The following is a 26,632-nucleotide window of genomic DNA, read 5'->3' as shown; positions in this document are numbered from 1 at the left end:
CCTCACTGTAACCTGGCCAAGCAGGGACCACCCACCAGGGAGAAGTGCTGGAGGAGAAAGGGAGATGGAGGCAGCAAAGGACCTGCTGAAGGTCCCAGACTGCTCCTGGCACAGCCCAAAGCCACAGCTCTGCCTGGCCCCTGCCCTCTGCAACACAACAACCTGCACTGGCAGGTGTGCTGGGTCCACATCTGACAGACATTCAAAATCCCTGAATAAACAGGACAGAACTCACGTGAATAATAAGGAATCTGTCAATAATAATCTGGGAAGGTCCAACATCATCTGGGGAAGGGCTGGGTTTATCCTTTGCTGGCTTAAGCCAAATGAGCCATTAGTGGTTATTGCTGGTTCTGCTCATCCTGCTCACCTTTCAGACTGCCCTCAAAGCTACCTGAAGCACTTCAGGTATATCCCTTTATATTCCTCTCCTAATCTGGGCAGTCCTGAGTGCTCCAGCCTGAAACAGTTCCCAAAGCTCACATGTAAGTGCATTAAGAGCGATTAGTTTATTAATCTACTCTCTGGTACCATGTATCTTCATCACTTCATTTTAATAATTTGTACTAATTGACAGAGCAGACTCCCCCCAGTTCTCGGAGCTGGGTAATGCATAATTGCTCTAAATCACAGCAAAAACAGTTTCACTGGGAAACACCTAATCCCATTACACTCCCGGTGTCTCTTCTGAGGTTTCACACATGAAAGAAGCTGCAAACTTGGTATCATTAACCACGAGCCAGCAGGACTCCAGGAAGCCCTTGTGTTCCTCAAGCTGGAGGGGCCTCTGTGTTTCCAGAGCCCCCCGAGCCCAGCCCAGCCCCCAGAGCTCCTCTGCTGACCCGGCTGTCGGAGTGCAGAGCCCCGGGACAGGCAGTTCCAGCCCAGCAGCCCCAGCCTGGCTGGAGCCCAGGGGAGCAGCGTGACAATACCCACTTGGTCTGATGTTTGGAGCCCTTCAGGTGCGCGTGGTACTGCTCTATGGAGTTCAGGGTGACGCTGCAGAGGTTACAGGTGTAGCTGCGCTTCAGGCCTGCGGGGAAAACCCAGAGTGTTAATGAACCAGGCTCTGGCTGTGCAACAACCACCTCCAGGGCACCAGCACCACCAGAACTGCATCCCACTGGAGCTCACCAAAGCTGCTACTTGGCTGAAACTGGTTCCATAAAACTGAAGCTCAACCCCACGGGCCATCTGCAATGGGAAGGTGGTCCCAGCCCGAGCAGCCTGTGCCAGGAGCTGCTGGGCTCTGGCTGTGCTCACATTCCCTTTTGCATCCTCATGGCACATCAGCATTCCCTCCCCTGCAGCGTGACATGCATTCATGTAAAACTGAATGTCCTCCTATCCCCATTAAATGAAATATTAACAAGCCAAGTCATTAATGTCATTCTGCATAAAATGCATTAAAACCCATTCCAGGGGAGTTCTTGTTAAACTGCTTCTTACTAACCACAAGTGACAGAACAGAACGAGAAGTATTTATAAGGCATACAAAGAAATTATGAGACGAGATAGAAAATGAAACTCAGCTCTTTGCCTGATTCTGCAAGACAGCTTCTGCAACACTGCCAATACACCTGAGAACACAAAGGCTCCAGGTGGCAACATCCCTGTGCCCTTGTCCTGCTGTACTGCAGAGGCTGCTGTGCTTTCTTTTAGGGATTCAGGGCACCTGTTGCAGAGTTTGACTCAGCCCCAGCACCAGGCAGAGTCCATTACAAACCACCTGCCCCTCAGAGAGGGAACACGAGAGCTCGGCCATGGGGGACACCAGACATGGACTGAAACTGGTGAGGTGTGACCTGACAGAGAAAACCTGCCATTCTCCCTCCCTGTGCTTGGCACAGGCTGGGGAGGGCGAGAGCTGCCAGATGGAGCCGTGCCAGTGCCTCTGCCCAAGCCACTCCTGCTGCTGAACAGGCACTGCCTGTGGGGGCAGAGCCTGGAATCTGGGGTTTGGTACCCACCAGGTTTTGTCTTTCTATGATCTGTGCCAGGGTTCAGGGGTAGCCAGGGGAGGCAGCTCTGCAGGAAGAGAACTCCTGATTTCTCCCTCTTTCAGTCTGTGCCCACATCCCTCCCTGCCCAGCAGGAGCAGAGGGGGTTCCAGGCCAGCCCTGGGAGCAGGGGGACCTGGAGCAGCTCAGTGCCATGGCTGGAAAACAGATGGAGCTGCTCAGAGAGAGAGGGCTGGACCCTGCCCTCCACTCAGCCCAGAGATTTGTGCCTGTGCACTCCCCTGTGCTGCAGCTTTAACTCAACACACAACACACACACTGCAGAAATGGTGCTCATTTCTCCTTTTTCTTTTTTTCCCTCCTCTTTCTCATTTCTGAGAAGAAAATAAGACTTCAAAATTGCAAGACGAGCACTTGGTGAGAAGAATCAATGTTTTTGTTTCCTATAAATATCAGTTGTCCAAAAATACATCTCTATTCTTATTTCTCCAAATACACGTTCGTATTTATCAATAAATATTTTATTACAGCCATTATCACAACATCAAAGGCTGCTGAAATGTTGTACTTCAACTGACACTGCTTATTCCAGGCTCACACAATGCATCAAATGTTCATCTCCCACACTAGTCAAAATAGAATTAATATTTAAGCTGTGATGGGAGAAGCCACCAGGGATGCAGGGGAAGGGGATGACTTTGCGTTCCAGGGAAAACTGAGGCAGCCACTGCCTTCAACACCTGTAAGGATCTGCTCTGGGCTGGCAGCTGAGGGCATCCAGGAGAGCATCTCTGGAGGGACAGAGGTGGACAGATGGACATGGCCTAGTTAAGAAAAAGTGGAAAAAAGCTTTCCCAGCTTGGCAGGCTCAGGGATGGGACAGGCTCAGGGGTGGGCTCAGGGACAGCCCCTTTGGCTCCCTGGCTGTGCACCTCCCTGGTGCTGGGGAGCACCACAGGCTGCAGCCCCCAAAGCAGCCCCCTGGAGTGTCCAAGCAGAGGGCCAGAGCTGTTCCCCTGCACCAGGCACACACACAGCCAGGACAGCTCTGCTGTCCCCTCTCCTGCCACCCCCAGCTCCGGAGGGACCACACTGGACCCAGCTGCAGACCCCAGCCATGCACAGCACCACGGGAGGGTAAAAACCAGTGGCTGATGAGGCTGTGAAGGCCTCCAGTTTCAACTCTCCCAGGCACAAGCTAAATGACTAAAACACCTCACAACTGATTTATTTACAGTTAATGACATCCTCGGCCACTCTGGAGCTTGGCACAGTTCAAAGTACCGAGCACTTCCATGTTATTGTCCCAGGTTTTATTCCTGCATCCCTCCAGCAGCGGGCAGTGACTCAGCCCCATGAATCATTGATGACACCGTGAGTCACACTAGGTAGCACAGGAGGATCTGGATAACCATTACAAGGTTTATGAGAGATCAAGAAGTGCACAATATATTGTATAGTCATTAGTATCTAAAGGGAAATTATTTCATTTAGCAAGGAAAAAAAAACAAACAGGTATTTTAAAATGTTATTGCAGAGCCTCACTGGCAAACCAGACCTCTCCCACATGGCTCTGAATCAAACCTGCCCTTCTCCCTCAGCTGCCTCGGTCTGCACAGGGGATCATAACCCAGACCTCAGAGACAAGAGGCTCGTGCCTCTCCTGTGCCTGCCCCTCAGAGCAAACCTGTGCTCTGTCAGGATTCAGTCCTGGACACAGCACAGATCACAGCTCCCACCACGGCTCGGGAGGGCCTGGGGGTCCCGGGGGGCTGTGGCTCTGCTCTGCACGAGAGCAGCTCCCAGAGGGGTGCAAAGCCCAAACCTGTGTGACCCCAGGGCGCAGCCCCCACAGGGACCCTACAGGTGCCAGAGCCCCTCCCCGTGGGGCCAGCACAGAGGGACAGACAGACAGACAGACAGAGGAAGGCTGCTCTCCTTTCTGCAGGAACACAGAAAACTTGTGTTTAACATCCCTGCAGCAAGTGCTCAGCTCCTCTGGCTGTGCGGCCCCGGGGCCACCGCAGTGTTTTACAAGCACTAATTAAATCACAGCAGACAGCTCTGTCCCACTCTCCATCAGGGACACGTAGGGAGTGCTCTGCCTCCAGCAACATCCTCCCATCCCCTTGTCCCCGTGGGGCCAAGCGCTCCAACGTGTTCTCCTCTCCCAGGGATGGGCCACACTTGCTCGAGGACAGGCGTGTGTGCCAGTGGAAGGGACTATTTCAGGAGGAGGCAGAAGAGATCCCTAGGAAACAACTTCGAAAGGATGCTGCTGACACTGCAGGCTGGCACCCTGGAGCAGGGGATTTTTTTCCACAGAAGTGGGAACCTCCCGAAGCAGTGACAGGACCCCGGGGTCCCTGCACCACGGGAGCAGGGGAGCAGTGACCACAGCGGGCGAGGGTCACCGGACCCCACGGGGAGCAGGTCCCCACCTCCTCGTGCCGCTCCCTCACCTCTCAGCTCCCCCAGGTCCAGGGTCTTGCCCAGCTGCTCCAGGAGGTCAGCCCTGGCCGCGTTCTTCTTGTGCTTTTTGCCGTCGTAGTGCTGCTGTGCCATCATGGGGTTGTTGAACCAGGCCGTGCAGAGCTGGCAGTACCGGTCCGAGTCGCGGCGCTGCGGCGGGGACGGCACCGCCGGGGCACTGTCCGTGTGCGGCGCCTTCAGCGAGCCCAGGGCGGCTTCTGCAAGGAAGGACACGCTCAGACATGAGCTTTCCAGGCTTGTGCTGCTGCCTGAGCAACAGCAGAGCCCGAGGCAGATCCCACATTAGACACGGGGAATAATTAGCAGCAGTTACAGGGTCCCAGTGGATATTTTGGATGGCACTGCTTGGAAATCTACCACTTCTCATTAAAAAAAGCAGCACGAAAGGACAGCCCGGGACTGTTCCTCGGCTTTCTGCATCTCAGTAGCTGGGGAAGGAGGATGCTCTCAGTTCAGTTACACTTCTTACCACTGTTGTGACTAAATCTGCTAAACTTATCCTGCTTGAATTGCTACTCCAAGGAAAAATCACCGATGGAGAATAAATATACCATGCAGAGCCATCTCCTTCTCACGACAGAGAGACAGATTTATCACTATCTCAGGATTCTTATTTTTTAATTTATTTGGTCTCAGAAAGAACAGGGAAAGCCATAGTCATTGTAAATTGTCACAGATGAAAAAAGAATACTCAATAGTCAGTCCCATCTTTCAAAGACCTTCACATTGTGAACTGTCAGGTACCAGCAACCCTGATCTTAACTTAATTCCATTTTCCAGCCCATCCAGGAGCACAGAGATGACCCCCCAGTCATTCCAAATAAAAATGGGTGATTAGTCTTTATATAATGGAGTGCACCTTGTTCAACACAGTTCCCCAACTTTGTACAGTACAAGTCACAGAGCCACGGAAAAACAGTTTAAAGTAAAATAAAGTTCAGACAACACTGCGATACAAAAATATACAATGACGAGCACTTAATTATCACACTTGGTTCAAAAATTCCCTTTTATGTGGTTTTCCCTTTCTTTTCCAGATGAAATGTCTGCTCCCTAAATAATTAACAGCCTGCTCTCTCCGTGGCACTGGAATAGGCACATTTGGAGGCGGTGGTGGCTCCCTTTGATCAGGAGGTGATCCAGCTGAGCCCTGATGAGCACACAGGGCAGAGAATGCCAAACCCACCTCAGTGTCTGACACCAGGAATGGCAACACAGGGATATATTTAGGCACACAGTCATGCCTGGAGCCCACTGTGATTGAGTCCACGGCTTGAGAAAGTTAATATTGTTATAAATCTTCTGCTGACCTGCTCGTCTGTTAACTTCCTTCGAGGAAATTCTATCCTGCATATAACATTACTAACAACCTTCTCAGCTTCCAGGGGTTTGTAAGCCTCTATTGTTTTTGGTGACGACTGCCAAGGTATCAGAGTTCTGAAGAGCTGCTCCGGGCAGGGGCAGGGCCAGGCAGGGCCCAGCTGGATTTGGCTCCTAAAAACAACACCTTTCCTACAGTTTCCACAGGAGAGACACAGCCCAGCCCCTCCAAGGTGCACGTGGCAGAACTGCAGGCACAAGGAGAGCAGAGCCAGGGGCCAGCACAGCCACTAGGAAAAAAATGAGGGAACTGCAATATTGCCTCTCCAAACTGGGATTACACAGACTCTGCAGGTGCTTGGCTCACAAAAAGAAGCACAGCTTGCCTTCTGCAGACACGTTTCTGCACTCCCTGAGGAGCCCCTCTGCAGGAAGGGGCCCATGCCCAGACCCCAGTGATGCCACAGGGACTGGGAACAGCCCCAGTGATGCCAGGGGGACCCTCTGCAGTGCCCCAGGACAGGGCTGGGCTGGGCTGGGGCACCAGACTGAGCTGCAGAGATGTTCAGACCATTATAAACAACCAGTGACTTCGGCAGCCCCGGAACTCTGACAGATCTGACTGGCTCTGCAAGCCCCAGGCTGTGAAGTGAAATCTTTCCACCCTTTTGGTCAGCTTTCCCCTGTTTCTACGTTCCCTGAGGCCGGAGGGGAACCAGGGAGGCTGAAGCTCACGGAGCTGGTGGTGTCTGCAGGAGTTACATCTCCCACTCACTAAGGGAACCCGACAGCAGCATCTCTGCTCTCAGCCCCAGGCTGGCCCAGCAGCCCCGTGGCTGTGCCTCTGAGCCCTCCCCAGGCTGGTGGCTTGTGCTGCCCCAAAGGCTGGGCAGGAGGCTGGCAGTGGGGTGGCACCAGAGCCCCCATGCCCACCCCGGCCCTGCTCCAAGCCCACCACCACATCTGGCTCCCCCTGAACCCGTGGGCTGCAGGACCCCCTGCCCACACCACAGAGGGGCTGCCCCAGGCAGGGATTTCCTCTCAGCACAAAACTCCTGCTTGTGAAGTCACACTCCTCAGGTCCCACTGACAACCCCCCCCACTCCTAAGGTGTGCTGAGCTGGCCTGGCAGTTCATGCAAACGTCCCAAATTCACCAAATCCTCCTGAAGAGAAACAGATGAAAACTGACTTCTCCCCAAATGTGGATTCATTGGTTTGATATGTGCTACATAACTGCTGCAGAACAGCAAATGCCATCATTCCCCGAGCAGCGACACGAAAATTAATAATAAACACTCACAAAACGTCAAACGTTAAAAATGTTTCTCCATCTAAAACACAAACATAAAAGCTGCGAGTTTGACTATTTCAAGTATTTCAAAATGCTAAATAGCTCATGACAGTCTGCCTTACGCTCCCTTTCACTGTGGGAGGGAAGTGAGAAAGTCTTACTTTGCTGCAAGAGGCAAAATACAAAGTTAGAAACACTTTAGCACTCCAGCGATGAACTAACGTTTGACTTCTTTCTCACATCCAAAGCTTTTTATTCTGAGTTGGATTTAAATGGCACCCAACTTTTCCATTGGCACGCTCCAGGAACCCAGCATGAGGACAAGAAATAACTGAGCCACAACAAGGGGGCACTGGGGAAACTCGGTTTTCTTCAGAAGAAATCCCAGAAATCTGGGACTAAGGCAGACTCCAGCCACTGCTGGACAGATCCTTGCATCCAAACCCAAAAGCCATTTACTCTGCCCCCCTTGGTGTCCCAAAGCCAGGACTATTGCCACCTGCCTGGAACAATCCCTGCAGGCCCCTCGGATCAATGAAGGCAGCAGCTTTTCCCCCCACAGCTCTTTGGTTTGTAGCTCCTGGTGATGATGGGATGCAAGCTGACAGAGGATGTTGGAGATGACTAGAGGAATTCGTCAGCAATGGCAGTGACATAAAGCCTCTGAGGGGTACAACCTTGTAGAGCAGAGCAACAGGAAAGATCACAACTACCTCACTGTCATGATGAGACATGGTTTTTGTGAGAAACCCGACGGTTGGGGCACTTCTCCCTTTCCTGAGAGCACCGGCAGAGAACGGGAGATTTGTGTTCCACTTGGATGGTAACAGTGAAGGGGAAGGTGTATCTCTGCAAGGAGACTGAGACTAGATGTGATTTTCTTCAGGACTGATGAGACAGAAACCCCAGAATATCAAGCAGCAGAATATCTTCCCCAGGAGCATCCAGCACACTCAGGGCTGTGCTTAGCTGACTCCCAAGCCTCATGAGCACTGGAGTCTCTGAAGCTCTGTCTGACAGAATTAAAAGCTCCCTGGTGCCAGACACAAAGGACTGGGACAAAAATCCAGTGGAAAAATTCTGGGTGATTTTAGGAAGCCCAGAAAAATGCTGTGTCCAGCACATCTCATCTCATCTCTGAGAACTCCTGGAGAGCAAGGAGGTGCTTATTAATGTATTCCTGAGCTCAGCTTCATCTTCCAGATCAAGTGCCTGGAAGAGCTGATGAGTCCTTGAGTTACTCCTTCCCAGTGATTAGGATGGCTGAAGAGCCCATTACTCTGGAGCACCAAGTGTGGCTCACTTAGAGCCTTGTGAGGCTGATCCAGATGATTCAAAAGTGAGACCAAAACACAGTGCCAGGCTGCAGCCCTTGGCAAGCCCTGCCCTGGCCGGGCCCTGTGGTCCCTGTACCTGCCTGCACGGTCCCCACGGGAGAATCCAAATCATCAGCTCACATGGGAATCACTCTCTGTGCTGTTCCCTGAAATGGAAGGGGCCAGGGCAGCAATTCTGGGTCACATCTGCCTGCAGGACCTCAGCCCAGGGATCCTTCCTGGAGAACAGGGAGTGCTTTGCTCGAGCATTCTCCGTCCCCACAACAACAGAGGAATTATTTTTTTTTTCCACAGATTATCAGCGTTTTTCAGGGACTTTATGGTTAAGCAAACAATAAGATGGTTAAATTATCCGATTCCAACACTTGACTTTTTAAATGTGAAAGTTAATAGGCTTGCATTAGTAGAACCACTGCGGAGGAAAGCACAAAACCCATCTGGGCAAAAATCAAGAGACAATCAATCTAAGAGTTTTTAAAGCCTGGATTTCCCTCTGAGGTAAGCGCAGCTTATGCTCTGTCTGTACAGCAACACCAAAGGTTTATTAAACATATTAGCAGAGCTGTCAAGTAACTGCTGATAATTAAAGCCAGGCTTGGCTCTCTGTGCCCAGCAGAGACATTGTCTTCCACGAGCAGAAACCCTGGGGAAGCGTGGAGCCAGAGACAGGGCTCTCACACCAGGGCCAGCCCCGGCTGACAAACCCTCATCTGCACGAACAAAGCAGACAATAACGAGCATCAGCACTTTTTAAAGGTTGTTATGACAGCAACACAAAGGAACAGCTGTTTCTGCCAGCCACCACCACTCAGCCATCCAGGCTGTGCCCATCTCTACCCGCACACACCGTGCCCCCCACGCCAGCCCCTCCTGCTCCGCTCGCTGCCTCTGCACCTACCTGTGGCCTTTAATGCTGGCTGTTCCCCTAGCAACAATTTTAACCTCTTGGCATGGATTTTCCCTTGGTAATGCGATTCGGCCACCACTGCTGAGGTAAAGGACATGTTACATAGTGTGCAGCATTTGTTCTTATCCACTGAGTCACCATCACTGCCCTGGGTGGAGACAAAAACACAGACAAAAGAAGAGGTGTGTAAGCCCACCGAGCACAGTCACGGAGAAGGAAGAGAGGAATCCAGGTTGTTCTGCCAAGGCCATGGCTGCCAAGAGGTTTCCCTTCCTCGTGTCTCTGAACCTCACTCCTGCCCGGTCCCAGCCCTGCCCAGGGGACACCTCCAACTGCCTGGTACCTTCACCCTGCTCTGCACTGGGAGCTCAGCCTGTACCTGTGTCCCCAGAACCACAGGGCTCCTGGCACATCCCCCAGCCTCCCTTCCCTCAGCCTTTATTCCTGTTCTCTGGCTGAGGTCCCGCAGACCTGGAGCTTTCCCTGCCCTCTGACACCAGCACTTCCCCCCGAGGCACTTCTGTAGGAGACCCCAAAACCCCTGGGGACAGGACCTGGGGGCACAACCCTCTGTGCAGGTGGGAGAAGCAAATGAACTGGCCAGAATCACGCATGTCCCCTCAGCAGGATCTGACACAAGCTCTGGGTGAACCTACCCACCTGACCCACCACTGAAGGTCATCTCCCCCAGAAAAGCACTATTAGAAAAATGACTGATTTTCATCACTTTTTTTGTTGTTGATAACTGTAAATCAACTTAAACCTTAGGGAGAAATCTCAAGAGGTGATTAGTACTGTTCTGAGTGTAATTTGCACTTCTTTTAAATAGCTTTCTCTCAAGATATTTTATGTCTTCAAAGGGAATCACTTGAAAGTTAAGAGCAGAGTAAAAAATTTCCAGACTCTATTGATCATCAGTGGTGGCAACATATAAAGAGCCTCCAACAGAGCTCGTTTGAAAAGCTGATACACTTCGGTGTTAATGCACCAGGGTCTCTTCCTCTGCCAGGGCTGCTCTTCAGTGACACTTTTCCCTTTCCAACCTACTTTCTCAGCTAGACTGCAGTTAAAAAGAAGAAAATAAACCCCCCCTCAAAGACCCTTCCAACACCTCACGTAGAGTCCAAGGTCCCATTTACACTGACCCACAGTTCACTGCACAGCTCACCCGGGTTCACCCACGTCTCTGGGTGGGCACCTCAGCGAGTGGGCAGGGGAGGAGGGTCACCCCCAAACTCTTGGTGGGTCTGTGAGTCCCTCTGCACACACATGACAGACCTCTGCTCCCTCACAGCCAGCTGCACACACCAAGAACCGCTCCTCCTCAGCAGGGTGCACGAGGGGTTTGGGCTCAGGTGTTATTAAGCATTTACCCATGTTCTATCCTCTGCCAGCAGCATCACCTCCCTTCCCTCCTCCACCATCCCCTCCCTTCCCTCCTCCACCATCCCCTCCCTTCCCTCCTCCACCCTCCAGGCCCCGCACGGAGCCAGAGGCTGCTCAGCCCTGAAGGGTAATTATGCCGTCTCATTTGTCAGCGGCTGTTTTACCTGTAACCGGAGGGGCCGGGGAAAGCCGAGCCGGGTGTCTTTTGTCACCCCCCGAATGACACGGCGCTGACAGGATTGTGCAGCCAGCTGGTGAAATCACACGCCTTGTCTGCCAGGACACCCGAGCCGGGGCACAGGGCAGCCTGGTCCCCGGGGATGCACCCACCCATCCCTGCCCATCCTGTCCATCCCTGTCCATCCCTGCCCATCCCTGCCCATCCCTGCCCATCCTGTCCATCCCTGCCCATCCCTGCCCATCCCTGCCCATCCCTGTCCATCCCTGTCCATCCCTGCCCATCCCTGTCCGTCCCTGCCCATCCCTGCCCATCCCTGCCCATCCCTGCCCAGCTCCCGTGCCAGCCCGGGCTGAAGCAGTGAACGGGCACTGACAGCTCCTCTGAGCTGCCACACACCCACCCAGCAGCTCCCTGCCCCTCTGCTGTCAGTCCCAGCCAGGGAACATTTCCACCCCTCGTTCCCTGAGCCTTCTCCAGCCGAACCTTGGCCATGACACAGCACAGGAGCTTCACACAACAGAGCACACCACGGGCTGGCAGTCAGAGCATCCATCTCCCAAAACTGCCATCCCACCTCTCCCCCCTCCTCCACAGCTGTGCCGAGCCAGCCTAATTTATAGGGCTTCTTTTTGTGATATTAGAAACTTCAAAGCCAGTCTCGTACATCCAACAGAATTAACTTCAGTTATTCAGCTGCCTGTTAACAAGCTGCTAAAAGGCATAATCCCCACACAGGGCCAGGCACTTGCAGCCCTTTGCTGGGTGTTCCTTAAGCAATCCACAGGAAAAGTAAGGATTTTTATTCCACAGATACAAATCTGCTGTCTTCATTTCCTAGGCTTTACTAAGAAGAAAAGATTATACAAGCCCTTGAATACAGCAGTATAAACCACAGCACTGAAAGCACTGCAAAATAACTTTTAAATTTGGGTTAATTTTCTGTGCAGGAAGGTGCTGCTATTAAAGGGCTGCTTTCTGTAACGCTCCATAGGAAATTCAGGCCATTGCCATTCTGGAGCCTGTTTTTCTCATGGCACAAGAAAAGAGCCAGTTTATGGCTCCCTAAAGCTGAAACACTGAGAAACAACCAGCCCCAAGTGAAGTGTGGGGGTGTGACAAGGTCAGCACATGTCCCACAGTCCCCACTCTGGCAGGAGCAGAGCCACTGGCAGCCTGGGGAGGATGGGATGACCCAAGAGACCCCGGCTACCCCACCCAGCTGTGTCTCTGTGGGCATTTAAACCTGCTGGAGAATGAACTAAAGTCTTCCATCGCTGATTTCTTTCACTAAACCAGTACTGGGTACTTTGGTTGCAAACCTCTGGTAGGGTACAAAAGACACAGTAAGAACACTGGCCCTAAAGCCAGTTGTTTCCCCTTGGTCTCAGTGGAGGTGCTGAAGATTTCAGCTACAGCACACGGTCAGTTCTGCCCCAGAAGGGTTCAGGACTGTGATTGCCTCACTGATGGGGAGCTGAGGCTGAGCCTCCCCCAGCACTGCCTGGCAGGACACACATCACCTCAGCCACAGAATCTAATATCCTGCTGCCTTCCCTCAGACCATTCATCCCCACTGTTATGAGCCCTTTCCCAAAGCTGGTTAAAGCAATTTACTATCCCACAGTACCAGTAGGGCTAGAAAGGATTTGAAGGCTTTTCTCCCATGCCAAAAAAACGTGTTTCATAACACATCAGACATTTTCATCATGTCTGTTCTGATCATAAACAGGGTCCTGTTAGTTAAAGGCAGCGAGAAAAGGCTGATTAAACCTGATTTACCAATCCTGGGACTTGAGGAAAGGACTCCTGATTTCAGCAGGGCCCTGACACCTTCTCAGATGACTTTCAGCTGAAATGTTAAGCAGAAATTTAAAACGGAAGGTCAAGCCAGGAGGGTTTTTTCCCCTCCTCCACACAAAATTAAACCAATAACGAAGAGCACAACAACCGAGTCCTTATCCAGCACAGGACTATTTGCATGAGCCTCCTGCTTCTCACTCCAAAGGGCTCACGGGTGCTTTGGGAATGCAGGGTGTTTCTGCAGCCCTCACACAGCAAACAGCACTACCCTTCACCTCACAGGAAGGTCAGGAAGCAAATGCTGCCTCCGATCCCATTGCACTGAGTATCCACAATTGCAGCTGCCTCTCCCTCCTGCTGCCAGAGGGACAAGGTGCTGTTTCTGTGCTCAGCAGGACACAACCCCAATGGCACACAGCCATGGAACAGTTCTGATGGGGAAAAAAAAAAAAGGCAAATATTCATTTTTTTAAGTTGCAGATACTTCTGCACGAATTGAATTGGTTTTCGTGGATTATTTCTGATACTCATTAGAGCTGCTGTGCCACAGCCCAGTGACACTGCTGGGATCAGGCACCACAGCCACACGTGTCCGTGGCAGGGATGTCACTGTGCAGCATTTGAGATGTCCTAAATAGTTCTGTTCTCTCTAAATGCAAAGGCTTGGGTAATATCTGATCAGCAACGAGCCCACTTTGAGCTGTAAACATTGGCAGATTTTCCCTGCTATATTTTCATAACACAAATAATTTTAGAATTTAGGTCTGGCCTAGCCCAGCATTCACCTAGAGCACGAGGACTCACTAATCCACCCCCCACTAGGGTTTCCCTTGGCACAAGCATCAGCAAACACAGAATTACACTCCTTCTCCATGTTGCCTTTCAGAAAAAAAATGGGAAATAGTTCAACTTTGACTTATTTGAGGTCTGGTTGGTTCTCTGTCCTCCATATCCCTGTGCTGAGATGCACATGCAGTATGTGGTTCCTTGTTAGACACAATCAAACCCCTTGGAGGATCATGTTCCCAGTCTGTATGTGCCTGCCCACTGAGCCCTTCACACTGTCATTAATAACTCAATGAAAATGCAGTGAGATCCTGTTGTCAAGGGGCAGATTGCAACTGCAAGTACTCCATGTGCAACAGAAATGTACACTAATGTTTTAATTACTGTGTGAAGGAGCTTTCAGATTCCTTGGGCAAAATCTGCACCCTTCTCCTTTTGATTAGAAGATATCTCAGTAAATACCAATAGTGCTCAGCCCCAGTCACACCGAACTGGTTTGGATGTTGCGTGCTGGGAACTTCAGCCCAGTGCTGCTCCATGCACAGCAACCCCAAAGGCCCTGCCAGCAGCACCCCAGAGTGGCCACCACCCCACTCCTGGAGCCTCCATCCCCCCAGGTGCTCACCAGCAAACCCAGCCACCACACTGAAATGGAGTCAGCCCTGGGCACCTGCCACCAGCATGTTTGGTCCTACAAAAGAACACCCAGTAACCAAAGATGCAGTCCCTGTTGCTGGTGCGCGTAATTCTCGTGCGGTTTATTGAAAATTATTTCCAGCTACTCTGCATTTCAGCCAATCTGAATGTTACCTCTGGGCACCTGATCATCTGCGCCCGTAACAGAGAGAAGGCTGTGGCCCAGAGTCAGTGAGCCACAAAGCAGCTGAACAAACAGGGACTTGGATTGTACCCACGTTTTCTGAGCGGAGCTTTTTCGCCGGGCAGCCTCCGTCGACGGGGTGAAGCATGTAATAGAGGCGGACTTTGCTGGCATGCTTCCGACTCTGCAAAACAGAAACAGAACAAAAAGGAGAACTCAAGTTGCAAGGAGCAGGAGACTCTTGCTGTGCTCACTAAAGCAACCCACAGTCAGATTTCACACCCCCTTAGCACAGGTATCCAACACCGGAGCGGGAAAGGGGGAAAGAGCCAGGCGAGGAGCATCTGCACCCCACAGAGGTGTCACAGAGCTCTGCACCCAGCTGAAACGAGCTGTGGGATGACTGGGACTCCTGCCATTAGGAAATGGTCTACCCCAGCCACCCCCTAAGTCCTGCTGCCTGCAGCCCCTCGGAGACACGGGGGGGATCAGGTGGCGAGGGAAGGGCAGCGTTTGTTACCCAAAATATGGGGTTACTGAGCTTCAGGTGGGGACAGGATGGCATCGTGAGGGGTCAGAGGCACACACACACAGACCAAACCCACAGCTCCTACACTTCCAGAATGATAAAATATAACAGGGGTATAAAACCTCCCATGAGGGACACATGAGCAGGTTTCATGCTGCCTCTGGGCAGGGCTGGAGCTCACCCTCACCTTTGGGCAGGTGAGGGTCACAGGGCAGGTGAGGGTCACAGGGGATGGGAGATTCCCTGGTCGTGCCAGGAGCAGCAGCAGCCAAAGCAAACCCCTGGGACTTGCAAAACGCAAAGGAAGATTTTAAAGCTTTTACAGCAGGAGCACAGACGTAAACCTTTAAAACCCTGACTTACAGTCAGCTCTTGTCTTCCAGCAGATGCAGGGAGGAAAAGCCTGCAGCCAGGAAATACCTGCAGCCAGGAAATACCTGCAGCCAGGAAATACCTGCAGCCAGGAAATACCTGCACCCAGCATACTGTCCAGATATGTGGGCAGCTGTTATCACGCAAATGCCTCCTCCGACTCTCCCTTTTCTGATTGCCCTACAGAACAACAGCACTGCAACACCATAATTTCAGATCACAGAGCCGCAACTTTAAAACACTAAATTATCATCAGTGTGTTCTGGAAAATTCTTTTTCCTGTGGTATGAACATGGAGCTAAATTTGCAGGGAGCTATAATTTGTATTTGTGTGCAGAAATGGGACTATACAATAATTTTTATCCACAGAGCAAACCAGTCAAGATAAATAACGTCAAGTATCTGCCCTCAGCTTGTCCTCCTGCTGCATTTAGCAAGTGTGACCTGCCACGGCCAGAGCTAAGTGCAGGAAACCCCAAAGCTCCAGCTATCAGATGAGCAGCCCAGGCAGCAGGAGCTGTGTGATTAGGAAATGACCAAAGAGATGTTTGAAGTGCACGGGACGAGGGGCGGCGGTGCTCCCAGAGCTTGGCCGCGGTCCCGCTTCCTGCCCGGAGCGCCCGCTCAGGGAGAGTCCAACACCCCGCACAGGCAACGTGGCCTGAGCTTTTCAGCTGAATCCCTTCCCTGAGCATTGACACCCCGCAGAGCAGCCAGCCTCCCTCGAGTCATCCTCCCCACAGTCACGAGGCTCTTCCCTCGGGTGAGTTCATCCAGCACGTCAGGATGCCCACACGCACACACAGCCACAGCCTGCTCGCTTTAGAGGGTAAAATGTTTGGGGTGGGGGCTGCTGGGCGTGTGCAAACCACAAAGGCAAGATGTTTAGAGCAATCATTATTGTGGTTCTGCTCCGTGGCCCTCAGCTGGGCCACAAAGATGCCCAAATGTTGGCGTTAAAAGGCAGCAAAGCTTCAGCCCTCTGTGAAACACCTCTCACCTTCACTCACGCATTTGTTTGGATTTACGAAAGCCTAGGTAAGGAAATGACTTATGTTTGGCAAGATCTAAACCCATAAAGCTCCTTATGCAGCCTCATTACCCTACAGCTACAAAAGCAGAGCTCAGAATCCTCCCTGGCCTCTGCACCTCGTGGTGAGCGTCTCCTTCCCTCTGCGGGGCGGGGGAAGCACAGCCCATTTGTCATCCATTTTATCTCTGGTATTTCCTACATTTACATGTGTATTTATCATCCCAGCACCCCGGCAGGAGCACAGCAGGAGCACAGTGATTATTCCTGGCGTGCTGCTCTGCAAACAGCCCCGTGGGTTGTCCTCTCCCTCCGCAAAGCAAACCTGCAGCTCCGAGGCACGAGGAGGGCAAGTGCCAGACACACGGCAGGGCCAAAGGAAGAACCACCAACAGCAGCCAGGAAACCAGGATAAACTGGGATCTGGGCACCTCCAGCTTCCATTCTGATCCATCTCACCACACGCACAAGCCTTAGAAAAGACAAAACCTCGCCACATGTGTCAATCCACAGTCTGGAACCAGCACCCTGCCTGTGGAGGCACCTCCAACAGCCACCACAGCCTCATCTTGGGTGCAATAAGGGTGTTTCTGTGCCTGTGAGTATTTCTTTTGTAGCTGTACAGAGTGTTACACCAAAGGCATTTTCACTTCATTTCCCTGTCTCTAGTGGGAACAGCACCTTTCAAAGGCACGAAGTCTGGCTTAATACTGTCGGCTTGAAAACCAGCCCTGGCCATGCAGGGAGCTCAGAGAGAGCCTGTTTTCACACAGCTGCTGCAGAGTTCTGCACTGCAAGCTCATGTGCCACTGTAAGGCTCATCAATAAAAGTAAATAAATGGATCATTTCTATCTCTATCAAATCTACTCTAACACAGAAGATTGTGGCAGAGACAGCAGAGTTCTGGCAATTCAACTCTGAAACATAAAAGGGCAAAGCAGAGCTAAACTGTGCTATGAAATGCAATTTGGTCTTGCATAAATCAGGTTTTGGAGCACACTGTGCCCGGAGCAAGAGGCGAGAGCAGGCAGTGAGGTCTCTGTGGGAGCGGGGGCAGCTGGCAGGGCCTGGGGAGCTGCAGGCAGGGCTGGTTTGGGATGCACAGCCCTGCTCGCCCTGGATGATGGAGGGGCTGCTCATCCAACAGCTCTGGGGAGCACTGACCCGTCTCCCCTCACACGGCCACAAGTCCCAGCTGAGGCAGCAGCCCGAGGCTGCACAGACACACACAGATCCCCCCTGCCCTGTGTCTGCCCAGGGCTCTGGGCGAGCAGAGCACACGAGCTCAGCACCCCACTGCAGCCCCGGCCCTGCTCCCGCTGTGCACTGCTGACCCAAGCTGAGCTGACAGTCTGAAACACTTCAACACTTCACCATTCTGTGAGGGCCTTCTTCCCGTCCCCCCCGGCCAGGTTCAAACCAACCATCTCTGCAGCCTCCCTCACGCTGTGCTGGCAGCTGAGCTCATTTCCCTGTTCCCCACAGATCCCTTCATCAATCCTCGCTCCCTCCTGTGCTGGCAGTTCTATCAGTCTGCCCTTCCCCTCCTGCTCCTCCTGCTCTGTGACCTCCTCTCCAGCCAAAGCCCGGGGCTCCCAGCCCTGGGGGACGCGTGGCCACACTGAGCATCACTGGAGACACGAGTGGGAGATCAAGGAGGGATCCACCCAAATGGCTGCAGCTCCTCTTAGTTTGTAAAAAATTCTTTTTCCAAACCCATCGGGTGGGTTTTAATCCTTTTAGTCTACAGTGTTGATTTTTTTGTGCGCTGGCAGTTTCTTAATTAAATTGCCATGCAACGTGCAGTCACATGGTTACACCAACTTTATTATCTGTATTGGCCCTGCTTGTAATCTCATCAAAAGAGAGAAAGTTATTTTGGCTGGCCCAGTTCTCCAAACCTTATGCAGAAACCCCATTACATCATCCTCCAGCCCCTCTCCCGAGCCTGCTGTGCCCAGGAGCTGTGCCAAGCTGGAGGGCTCCAGCTCCCAGTGCGGGTCCCCCAGAGCTGCCGTGCCTGGCTCTGCACTCGCTTCCTCCTGGAAACGTCCTCCACCTTGCCGTGCCCGTGGAGGGGCAGCAGTGCTGGTGCAGAGCGTGTGGCCAGTGCACTCCAAACACTCACTTCTGAATTAATTCCTGGACCTGCCGACTCAAACAACAACAACGTTCTGGATTTCATAATCGCTGCCTGACAAACTCCCGAATTTCTACTGGAACAGGACCAATCTATTCCTCCCTCTGTGATATAACAACATCCTCTGCGTTTTTTAAATAGAGGGCAGAAGTATTTTCAGCAAACGCCTTCCCTTTTCTGCCTCTCCTGCCCACGCGACCAGCAAACCCTGTCAAGCTCCCCGTGGTTCACCGCAGAGCCAAACTCGGGCTGTTATTCCAGACACTGCTGCCTGTCAATGCCCCTTTTCTTCCTTTGTAATTTTTGCAAAGCCTCATTTATAATTTATGGCCATTTCTATCAACTGCCCCTTTTTTCCTCCGTGAGTTTAATTTTTTAAAAAGCGTCTACTGGTGCTTGTGCCTTCCTGGGCACACAGATCTGTGTCCACAGCTCCTGAGTGCTCAGCTGAATTCTCACCCCCACCAAACCGGCTGCTTCAAAGCAGCAGAGAAGAACATTACTGGTTTGGACATTGATTTGTTTACATGTAAGGGTAATTACTGATGATCTATTCAGCCAAGCAACCACTAGCTCACTTCATCTTCCCTACATCTGTGATCACTCCTCCCAGCTTGCCAAGCTGACTCCAAGTGAGGATCCTGAGCATGAATTTTCTGTCTCGGGAATCACCATTTCAGCTGTGATCTTTAACTTCACCACGTCCTCTATTGATTTTGACTGGACTCAAAGTATTTCTTGTCCAACACACTGCTGGGTATCCTGCAGAGAGGAAATAACTCTCCTTGGAGGCTGTTGCTGGAGCAGTGTGGCAGGAGCAGCCGGGCTCAGAACTTGGCTCACGTGGTCCCAGCACCCACAGACCTGTCCCCCACAACCGGGGTCATCACAGGCATCTGCTCCTCCCCAAACCTACAGGAGTCCCTTCTCACATCACTCCCTCACATTCCCTCTGCAGTGGATCTTACATCTACACTAACACAACCATGCATTTCCTTCTCCATTGGCACTAAGGGATTTTTCCAGCCAGTGCACCTCCATGAGCAACCTGATCGAGCTGAGGGTGCCCTTGCCCTTGGCAGGGGTTGGACTAGACCTTTAAAGGTCCCTTCCAAGCCAATCCATTCTATGATTCTATGAACAAGCCAAGGGAAAGGGGATGCAGGGACAGAGCAAGCAGGCTGGGAACTTCTCAAACGCGCTTTGTGCAGCAAACTAAACCCTTCCTGCTCGCCTGCAACTGCAGCTCAGCTTCCTCAGCTCAGGCCACGCTGCCATTTGGTACCAACGTTCAAGGTGTGGGTGGACTTCACCACAGGCACAGCCCCACCATCCCAGCATCAGGTGGGCAACAAGAGTTAACACAAAGGCAGCATCTCCTGTGTGCACGAGCTGCCCGGGACTGGCTCTGCAGCACCAGCAGGGATGCTGCTGTTCCCATTCCATCACTGTTCCCATCCCATCCTCCCTGTCAGAAACAAACCCCAGTTACAGCACCTCAGTGCCAGTCACTCCTGAGAGCCCGTCAGCCCTGAGCACACGGGGGAGGGCCTGTCACAGCACAGAGAGAACTAAAGGCTCTGCTTTCAAACACCTGGAGCCCCCTCCCAAACAGGGGCTGCAAGTCTGATATTTTAAAGACAGCAGGAGTGAATACCTGGAATGAAGAGGTGCCCTCCTGTGCAGCAGGAGGGGAATGCCACAGAAAGGCAAGAGCTGCAGGACTTCTCCCGGGGATGCTGGCCAGCACCAGCCCCTCGTGGGTAGCAGAGCAACCTTTCACTGCTTTCATTCTGTGCAGGTTCAACGTGACAGCCCTGGTGCCTCTCCACTGCTGCTAACCTGGGGTCCCATTCCCCAAGCACTTCACTACTGCTCTGGAAGGACCTTTGAACTTCAGCTATTTTTAGCCAGCAACAGGCCTCTGCACAGAGGTACCTGGGAAGGAAGCTGTGCACAGGGCTTCATCTGCTCCGCTGGTGCTGCTGTTTAGCAATAGATCTTGACGCTGGGAGTGCATTAAAAGTAATGCTCAGCCATAAATGTTGACAACAGAGCAGTAACACAGAGCCTTGTGAAGTCCCACCCCATCTCCACTGGTTTCTGCAGCACACGTGACCCAGCAGCTGCCACTGTGCTGCGTGTCCATATGGGCTCTGTGCAGGATGGCAGCACGAGCCCCGTGCCCTAAAACACTGGCACCCACCTACCTCCCTCATGTACAGTGGGTGACCACATTTACCTCAACATATTTTAGCTGGGGCTGTCACCACGACACGAAGTGGGTGCCAAGGAATCTGCAGGAGGCCTGTGTGTGCACAGACAAAGAACAGAGCAGCACCTTCATCATCTCTGCAACACAAACACGCTTTCATTAGCTTTTCCTCCTCAAGCCAAGGTTCTCCTACCAAACACCAGCACAATCTGCAGGATAACAGCAATGTCTGAGCAGCCACCCAAACCCATGAACACCATGGCAGAGCAGACCCCAGCAGTGGTGGGGAAGGACGCAGGAACAACAGGTAGGACGTCCCCTCCTCCTTCATCCTCTGAAGGATTTACACATTTCTGCCACCAAAGCAAGACACAACGTGACAGGTGAGCAGCAGCAGTGGCAGAACATAGGAGAGAGCTCATGGCCAGCAAATGTCACCTTCCCTTCCATGGTCACTGACATCAGCAGAGCCCCGACACACGATAGCCCAGTGCAGCCCTTATTTCCAGCTGAAGCACATCCCTTCCACTCCTCCATCCTGGAAATGCTTGCAGCATCTCACGCAGGGAGCTGGGAGCAGAAACAGAACATTCCAGCTCCTTGCTTTCTAGCACAGCATTTATTTTGTTAAATAGAGTATGTGCTCTTGCGGCGCATTAATATTTCAGACACAGGATTGCCTTTCTGAGCACACACATCTTGATCCTTAAGGCACTAATGTGCCAATAGTAAACAATGTTTATTATTCCTCCAGACAAGCCATCGCTTCATGCCGTTTCCAGCCAAGGACAGCCCCAGTGGAAGCAGATTAACCCCAGCACTGCTCCAGCCCACGCAGAGGAGCAGTATTGATGGGGCTGTCGATAGCGCTCCGCTCGGAGACAGGCTGAGAAATTCCAAAGAGCACTCAGCTCCGGAGAGGAGCCAAAGGGCACGGCACTTTATTTGCTCTCCCCACTTCCCCGTACATTTGAATTTTAACACGCCTTGCCTCTGCCCTCCCCTGCTGCTCCACGAGCATTCAAGCACCGTTCCCTCATCTCGGGGGGAGAGCTGACACTGGCACAGCACCTTCCCGGGCTGCTCCTCCTCCAGACCCGGCGTCTTCCCTCATTTTAAATGGCAAAGCAAAGCACCATCTGAACACCTGAAGCAATAAAGATTACAATGGAGAAAAGCATTATAGCAGCCTGAGGAGCAAATGTGGTGATGAATGTGCAGCTCAGGGTGAAATCCGAGAGCGACTTTGCATATGAGGTAATTTTCCTGCAGGATTTTCAAGGGGAAACATGAAAATAAATGGTAACATCTTCCTAATGGCTGTGAACACTTCTATACAGAGATGAGGACTCGGAGCTAACTAAGAAACCTTAGCTCTATTTTTTTTTTTAGCTTTTTAATTTACAGAGCAGCTCACCAGAGTGATACGACCTCTCTCAAAACAGAGCTGGAAGGAAGTGTTAATTTACGGGTGATCCCCAGAGAATTCAGCAGCAAAGAGGCTTCGGGCTCCAGAGGGAGACGAGATGCAGAGACAGCAAAGAAAAAACCCATCTCTGGGGCACAGACTTTCAGTGGTGTCACAGCAAGCACAGCACAGCAACAGTGGGACACGAGAAGGTGTGAAACACCCCCCCTGCACGGGCCACCACCCGCCTGGCACAGCCTGGAGTGCCTGGCATCACCCTGCCTTCTTCTGTGATCCTCCACCCACTCGGTCACCCCGTCCCTTTTGTCCCTCCCGAGGAGGAAACGGGAGCCAGGGCACCGAAGGGACACTTGGCACTTGAGGGCAGCACAGGGAGCGTCACCCAGCAGGGGTTGGTCTCAGGCATCCACATTTGGATGCTTTATTCCAGGAGCAGAGGTGAGAAGGGAGTTTTCTGACACTTCAAGGGAGGAATTAAGACATTCACTTGCTTTAACAATTACAATATTCAAAGGCATGCCCTCTTGGGCACCGACACCACCCAGTAAGATTTGTCTCACCTCTCACAGCTGCACAAAAGCTGCCCAGCACCAGCCCCCCGAGACCCTCAGCACCACAGCGGGCACGGAGCTCGTTAAGGCCTTTCCTCACTCGGGAATGTCATCACAAGCCAATATCCCAAGGCAGCTACCAGGCTCAGCTCTGTCCTGGGGTGAACCCTGGGCAGGAGGGCAGGACCTGGCAGTTTCCCCGGGGTGGGAAGGAAAGCCTGGACACAGCATCAGACAAAGCCAGAAACGCAGTTGCACAAAGCACATGAAATAAGGGCAGTATTTGCTGTATGTCAAGTTGGAAGCAGAAATATGCTGCACACACCCCGATCCTTTTGTCATTTTTCCACTACACTTGCCCTTGGAAATAATATCGCTTAATATTGCGTGACTGACATAAAATTATTTTTTAATCCTGGCAAAGTAGTGCAGAAGAAGAGAATTATTGGTTGGTGATTTGGAGAAGGAGACGAGACAGCGATTGGAATTGACTATTCCTGTTTGGCAAGATAAAAACATCCCCCTTTCATAGGCTGTTTCCCTCTATTTTCTTACAGAGAAATGTCTTATTTTGCATGCACAGAGAGCCAAGATTCCAGTCCCTGGCACAAGGGCTGCAGAGCTCACTCAACTGCGCTAGCGAGGCAGTGGATCAATCCCCTTTCTCTCCAGGCTCTGGCTCAGGAAGGGCAAGGGCAATGCTGACCAAAACAAACCCCAGCACCCCCAGCTGCACGGACACCGAGGGCCCCCAGTGCCCGTGGACAGCCAGGGTGCCCACCCTGGGGGGCTCCTGAAAACAGATTGGCAGAAAAGAATCAGTTTTTAACCACAGAACACTTTTTAAAAGTAAGAAGGGAACAAAAAAAAAAAAAAGGTGTGCAAACAGAGAGCAGCTACTTTGTCAATCAGGAAGAAACAGCAAATCTCACATTCCAGGCAGCAAGGGCTGGATGGAGCACCCAGCTCCACCTCCCTGGAACACCCCCAGGCAGGTTTGCAGCCTCTGGCTGTGCCCGTGGGTTCCAGGAGGTGCCAGGAGGAGACTGTCACACTCTGGAGTGTGACCAGGACAGGCACTCCAAAGGGACGAGCCTCTCCACGGGGCAGGGGCACCCCCAGCGCCTGGGCCACCCTGAGCAGCCTCCCCAGCTCACTCCCTCAGCCCTCTGCTCCGTGTTATGCAACCCACAGGCGAGGTTTGGGGATGACATTATTGTGCCGAGCGTCTGCGGCGTCTGCTGGGATCTCACAGGGCATGACAAACGAGCACAACACCTCGCACTAAAATATACAACAGAAAACCGTGTTGCTTTCCACGTTTCAAAAACATCTGCTATGAATTAATGATTCAGCTCGTACCTACAGTGACAGGCGCAGGGGAGGAGAGACTGGCTGAGCGCTCACCAGGAGCTGCTCCCATTCCTGCAGCAACGCTCCTGCCTCCTGGGGGCAAAATTCGGCACCCACAGTGCCCAGCAGCAAGACCTGGAAGGTGTCCCTAAAACTCCAGCCTTCCACTTCCCTCCGGCTGCCAGGGATCTCTGCTGCACACCAGGGCAGCCTGAGGAGCAGTTACAGGAGAGCTCTTAAGGAAGTCACCAAAACAAGACGTGTAAAGTGCCTTACAAGGGACCGTGCATTCTTGTTCCCATTGTTAATTAATGCAGCACAGCATCCTCGGAGCACGGACACTGAGCTGCTGGGACATCTCCACTGGCCACACAAGTGTCTCCACCGGGTATCCATTACAAAACACTTGAGTCAGAGCAAACGTCTGGGGAAACTTCATCTCCCGGGTCCCTGCTGGAACACTACAGGCACTGAGTGCCCAAAAGCAGGGGCAAAATACAGCTCCTGTGAGTGTAGAGGTCCCTCATCCCCCAGCTCTTCACACACAGTCACAGAATTGCTTAGGTTGGAGACCACCAAGGCCATCAAACCCAACCAAATTATTCCATATTATCTAAATATCTATATTATCTCTATGTTATATATGACAAATACATGAAGTTAATGTAGTTTACTCTGTATAGACACTCTGTGTCAAGACAGATGATGCAGACATGCATCACTTCTCCTGGAGTCTTCCAGGAGAGGCTGGACCACTTCACACATCCCTCCTCAGCCTGACATCCCCAGGGGAGGACAGTCCCTGCACAGTTCCTACCATGCAAGGGGTGATGGACTGTGCTCTGAGCCCTCCTGCACAGCCACACACAGTGACCCTGCACCTCCTGTGCTTCTGAACCTGAAAATGGCTGTTCTCTCACTGGGTGAACACTGAGAGCCCCTCACCATGGCAGGATCTACACCAGGCTGCTGCAGACCTGCCTGGAGAACATTCCCCACAGCACAGGGAGCAGGTGCTGACACAAGGAGAGGCAGTGGGCTTCCTTTCCTGAAGGATTTACAGCAGCATATCCCTCAATAATTTCCTCCTTATTTAATAGGAATGTGTTTAAGTTTGTTTTGAGGACACGCAGTGCTGTTAATTGCTGCTCTAACGCATCTCTAATAATCCATCCTTTCTAATTGTTCATTGCTTGCCACCTCTTAAGTGCTTAAATACATTCACAAACACTAATCTATTCTCTGCACAATCAGTGATTCCTACTCAGCAAAGCACAGTGCAGCAAATTTAATACAACCTGAGCTCGTTTTGCTGCACTCTTAATTGCTCTCCTTGCTGACAGTGTTTCCTTCAGCCCCGTTTAGATCGCAGCCTGACTTGGCAAATTCAGACCGAGGGAAAAGCCAGACAGGCAGCAGACACGGCTGCAGTGACATCACTGGCAGGGTGAGACGCCACCAGCAGAAACAGTTCTTCGAATCCCGAGTTTTGGGAGCGGAACTGCGGGAAACAGCCCCGGACAGGAACATCCTACCTCGTAATGGGCCACGCGCTGGGACTCGGAGATGAGCTGGGCACTGCACACCTTGCAGTAGCTCTCCGTGAACAGCTCCTGGTCCACGTCGGAGGATTTCATCTGGGCACGACAGAGGGAAGAGACAAGAGGCAGGGTCAGTTACAGACGTGCCTGAGGAGGGTCCTGCAGGGCAGGGCAGCACCCGAGCCCAGCAGTTCTTGTGGCCACGAGGGAACGGAGCCAACATTGAACTGGTGCAAGTGTGACGGTCTGCACGTGCCCCCAGCACCTCCCACCCAGAGTCCCCAGGGTTATCCACCACCAGCTCGTGCCAAGTGTTTGTTCCTCGCCCTGGGCAGTTCCTGGGCACTGCTGGGGACCTGTGGTGTGCCCCCTTCCCTGCTGCAGTGGGGGCAGCCAGACACCCCTGTGCCCAAGCAGCACCTGAGCCCTGAACACCTCTGGCCACAGGCACAGCACCCCTTCCCTGCCGGGATATCCACGTGTGAGCTATGAATGGCTGTTCCTCTCTGTCACCTGTCCCAGCTGGGGACACCACACACAGAACCAGCTGCAGCAGAGACGGCTCATGGCTCGGAACACACTCAACCATTTGTTGTACAACACCAACGAGCTCGTGGAGCTTCACAGAAAAGGCAAACAGCATCACAACCTGGGGAAAGGTGGGGTTAAGCTGGAGGAGCACTCTGCTGGATTCCTCAATTTAGGCACGAAAGGAAACTGCTCAGGTGATTTACTGGGCTGGGCTGGGCTGTTCTCCAGCAGCTGTTTAAATACTTATGTGTTCCCCAGAACTTCCAACGAGGACACTTCACCTACAACGAGGACACCTGCACCTACAAAACCAGTTTGCTGAGTGCCCTGGTTCACAGGAACACCTTCCTCCTCTGTTCACAGCCTCCTCCTCTGAACTCATAATGAAGAGGCATTTCAGGAACACTGAGGCTTAAAACAGACCAAACCCAAGCAGAGCCAGAAAACAACAGAAGCAGCTTCATAGAGAGAATATTTAAAACTAATCCCTATGCAAATGAAGAGGGAAAAGAGAGGCTGATGCTTTCTGACTTATGCCAAGATAGAGTCTGTTAATTCATGATCATAACAAACCTGGGCATAATGAAGACTAATAGTAGAGATTTTATAGAGTTTATTCCACGGATTGGGAAGAAAAACAGTATGGGAATGAACAG

General features: G+C 52.1%; 1 protein-coding gene across 1 annotated transcript in view; it reads right to left on the bottom strand.

Annotated features, from left to right (window-relative positions):
• The window catches only part of ZMAT4 (zinc finger matrin-type 4), a 45,705-nt gene that overhangs the window by 5,026 nt on the left and 14,047 nt on the right, over positions 1-26,632 (bottom strand). The window contains exons 2-6 of the mRNA XM_064637942.1: positions 25,440-25,541; positions 14,379-14,468; positions 9,303-9,459; positions 4,424-4,651; positions 937-1,033 (exon numbers count right to left, since the gene is read on the bottom strand). Coding sequence (XP_064494012.1) covers positions 937-1,033; positions 4,424-4,651; positions 9,303-9,459; positions 14,379-14,468; positions 25,440-25,541 — 674 coding nt within the window. The remainder of the gene's footprint in view (positions 1-936; positions 1,034-4,423; positions 4,652-9,302; positions 9,460-14,378; positions 14,469-25,439; positions 25,542-26,632) is intronic.

The sequence above is a fragment of the Pseudopipra pipra genome, chromosome 28 (assembly GCF_036250125.1).
Source record: "Pseudopipra pipra isolate bDixPip1 chromosome 28, bDixPip1.hap1, whole genome shotgun sequence".
Classification (NCBI taxonomy): Eukaryota; Metazoa; Chordata; class Aves; order Passeriformes; family Pipridae; genus Pseudopipra; species Pseudopipra pipra.
The sequence above is the reverse complement of the archived record's forward strand: the minus strand, read 5'-3'. Positions and strand labels throughout refer to the sequence as shown.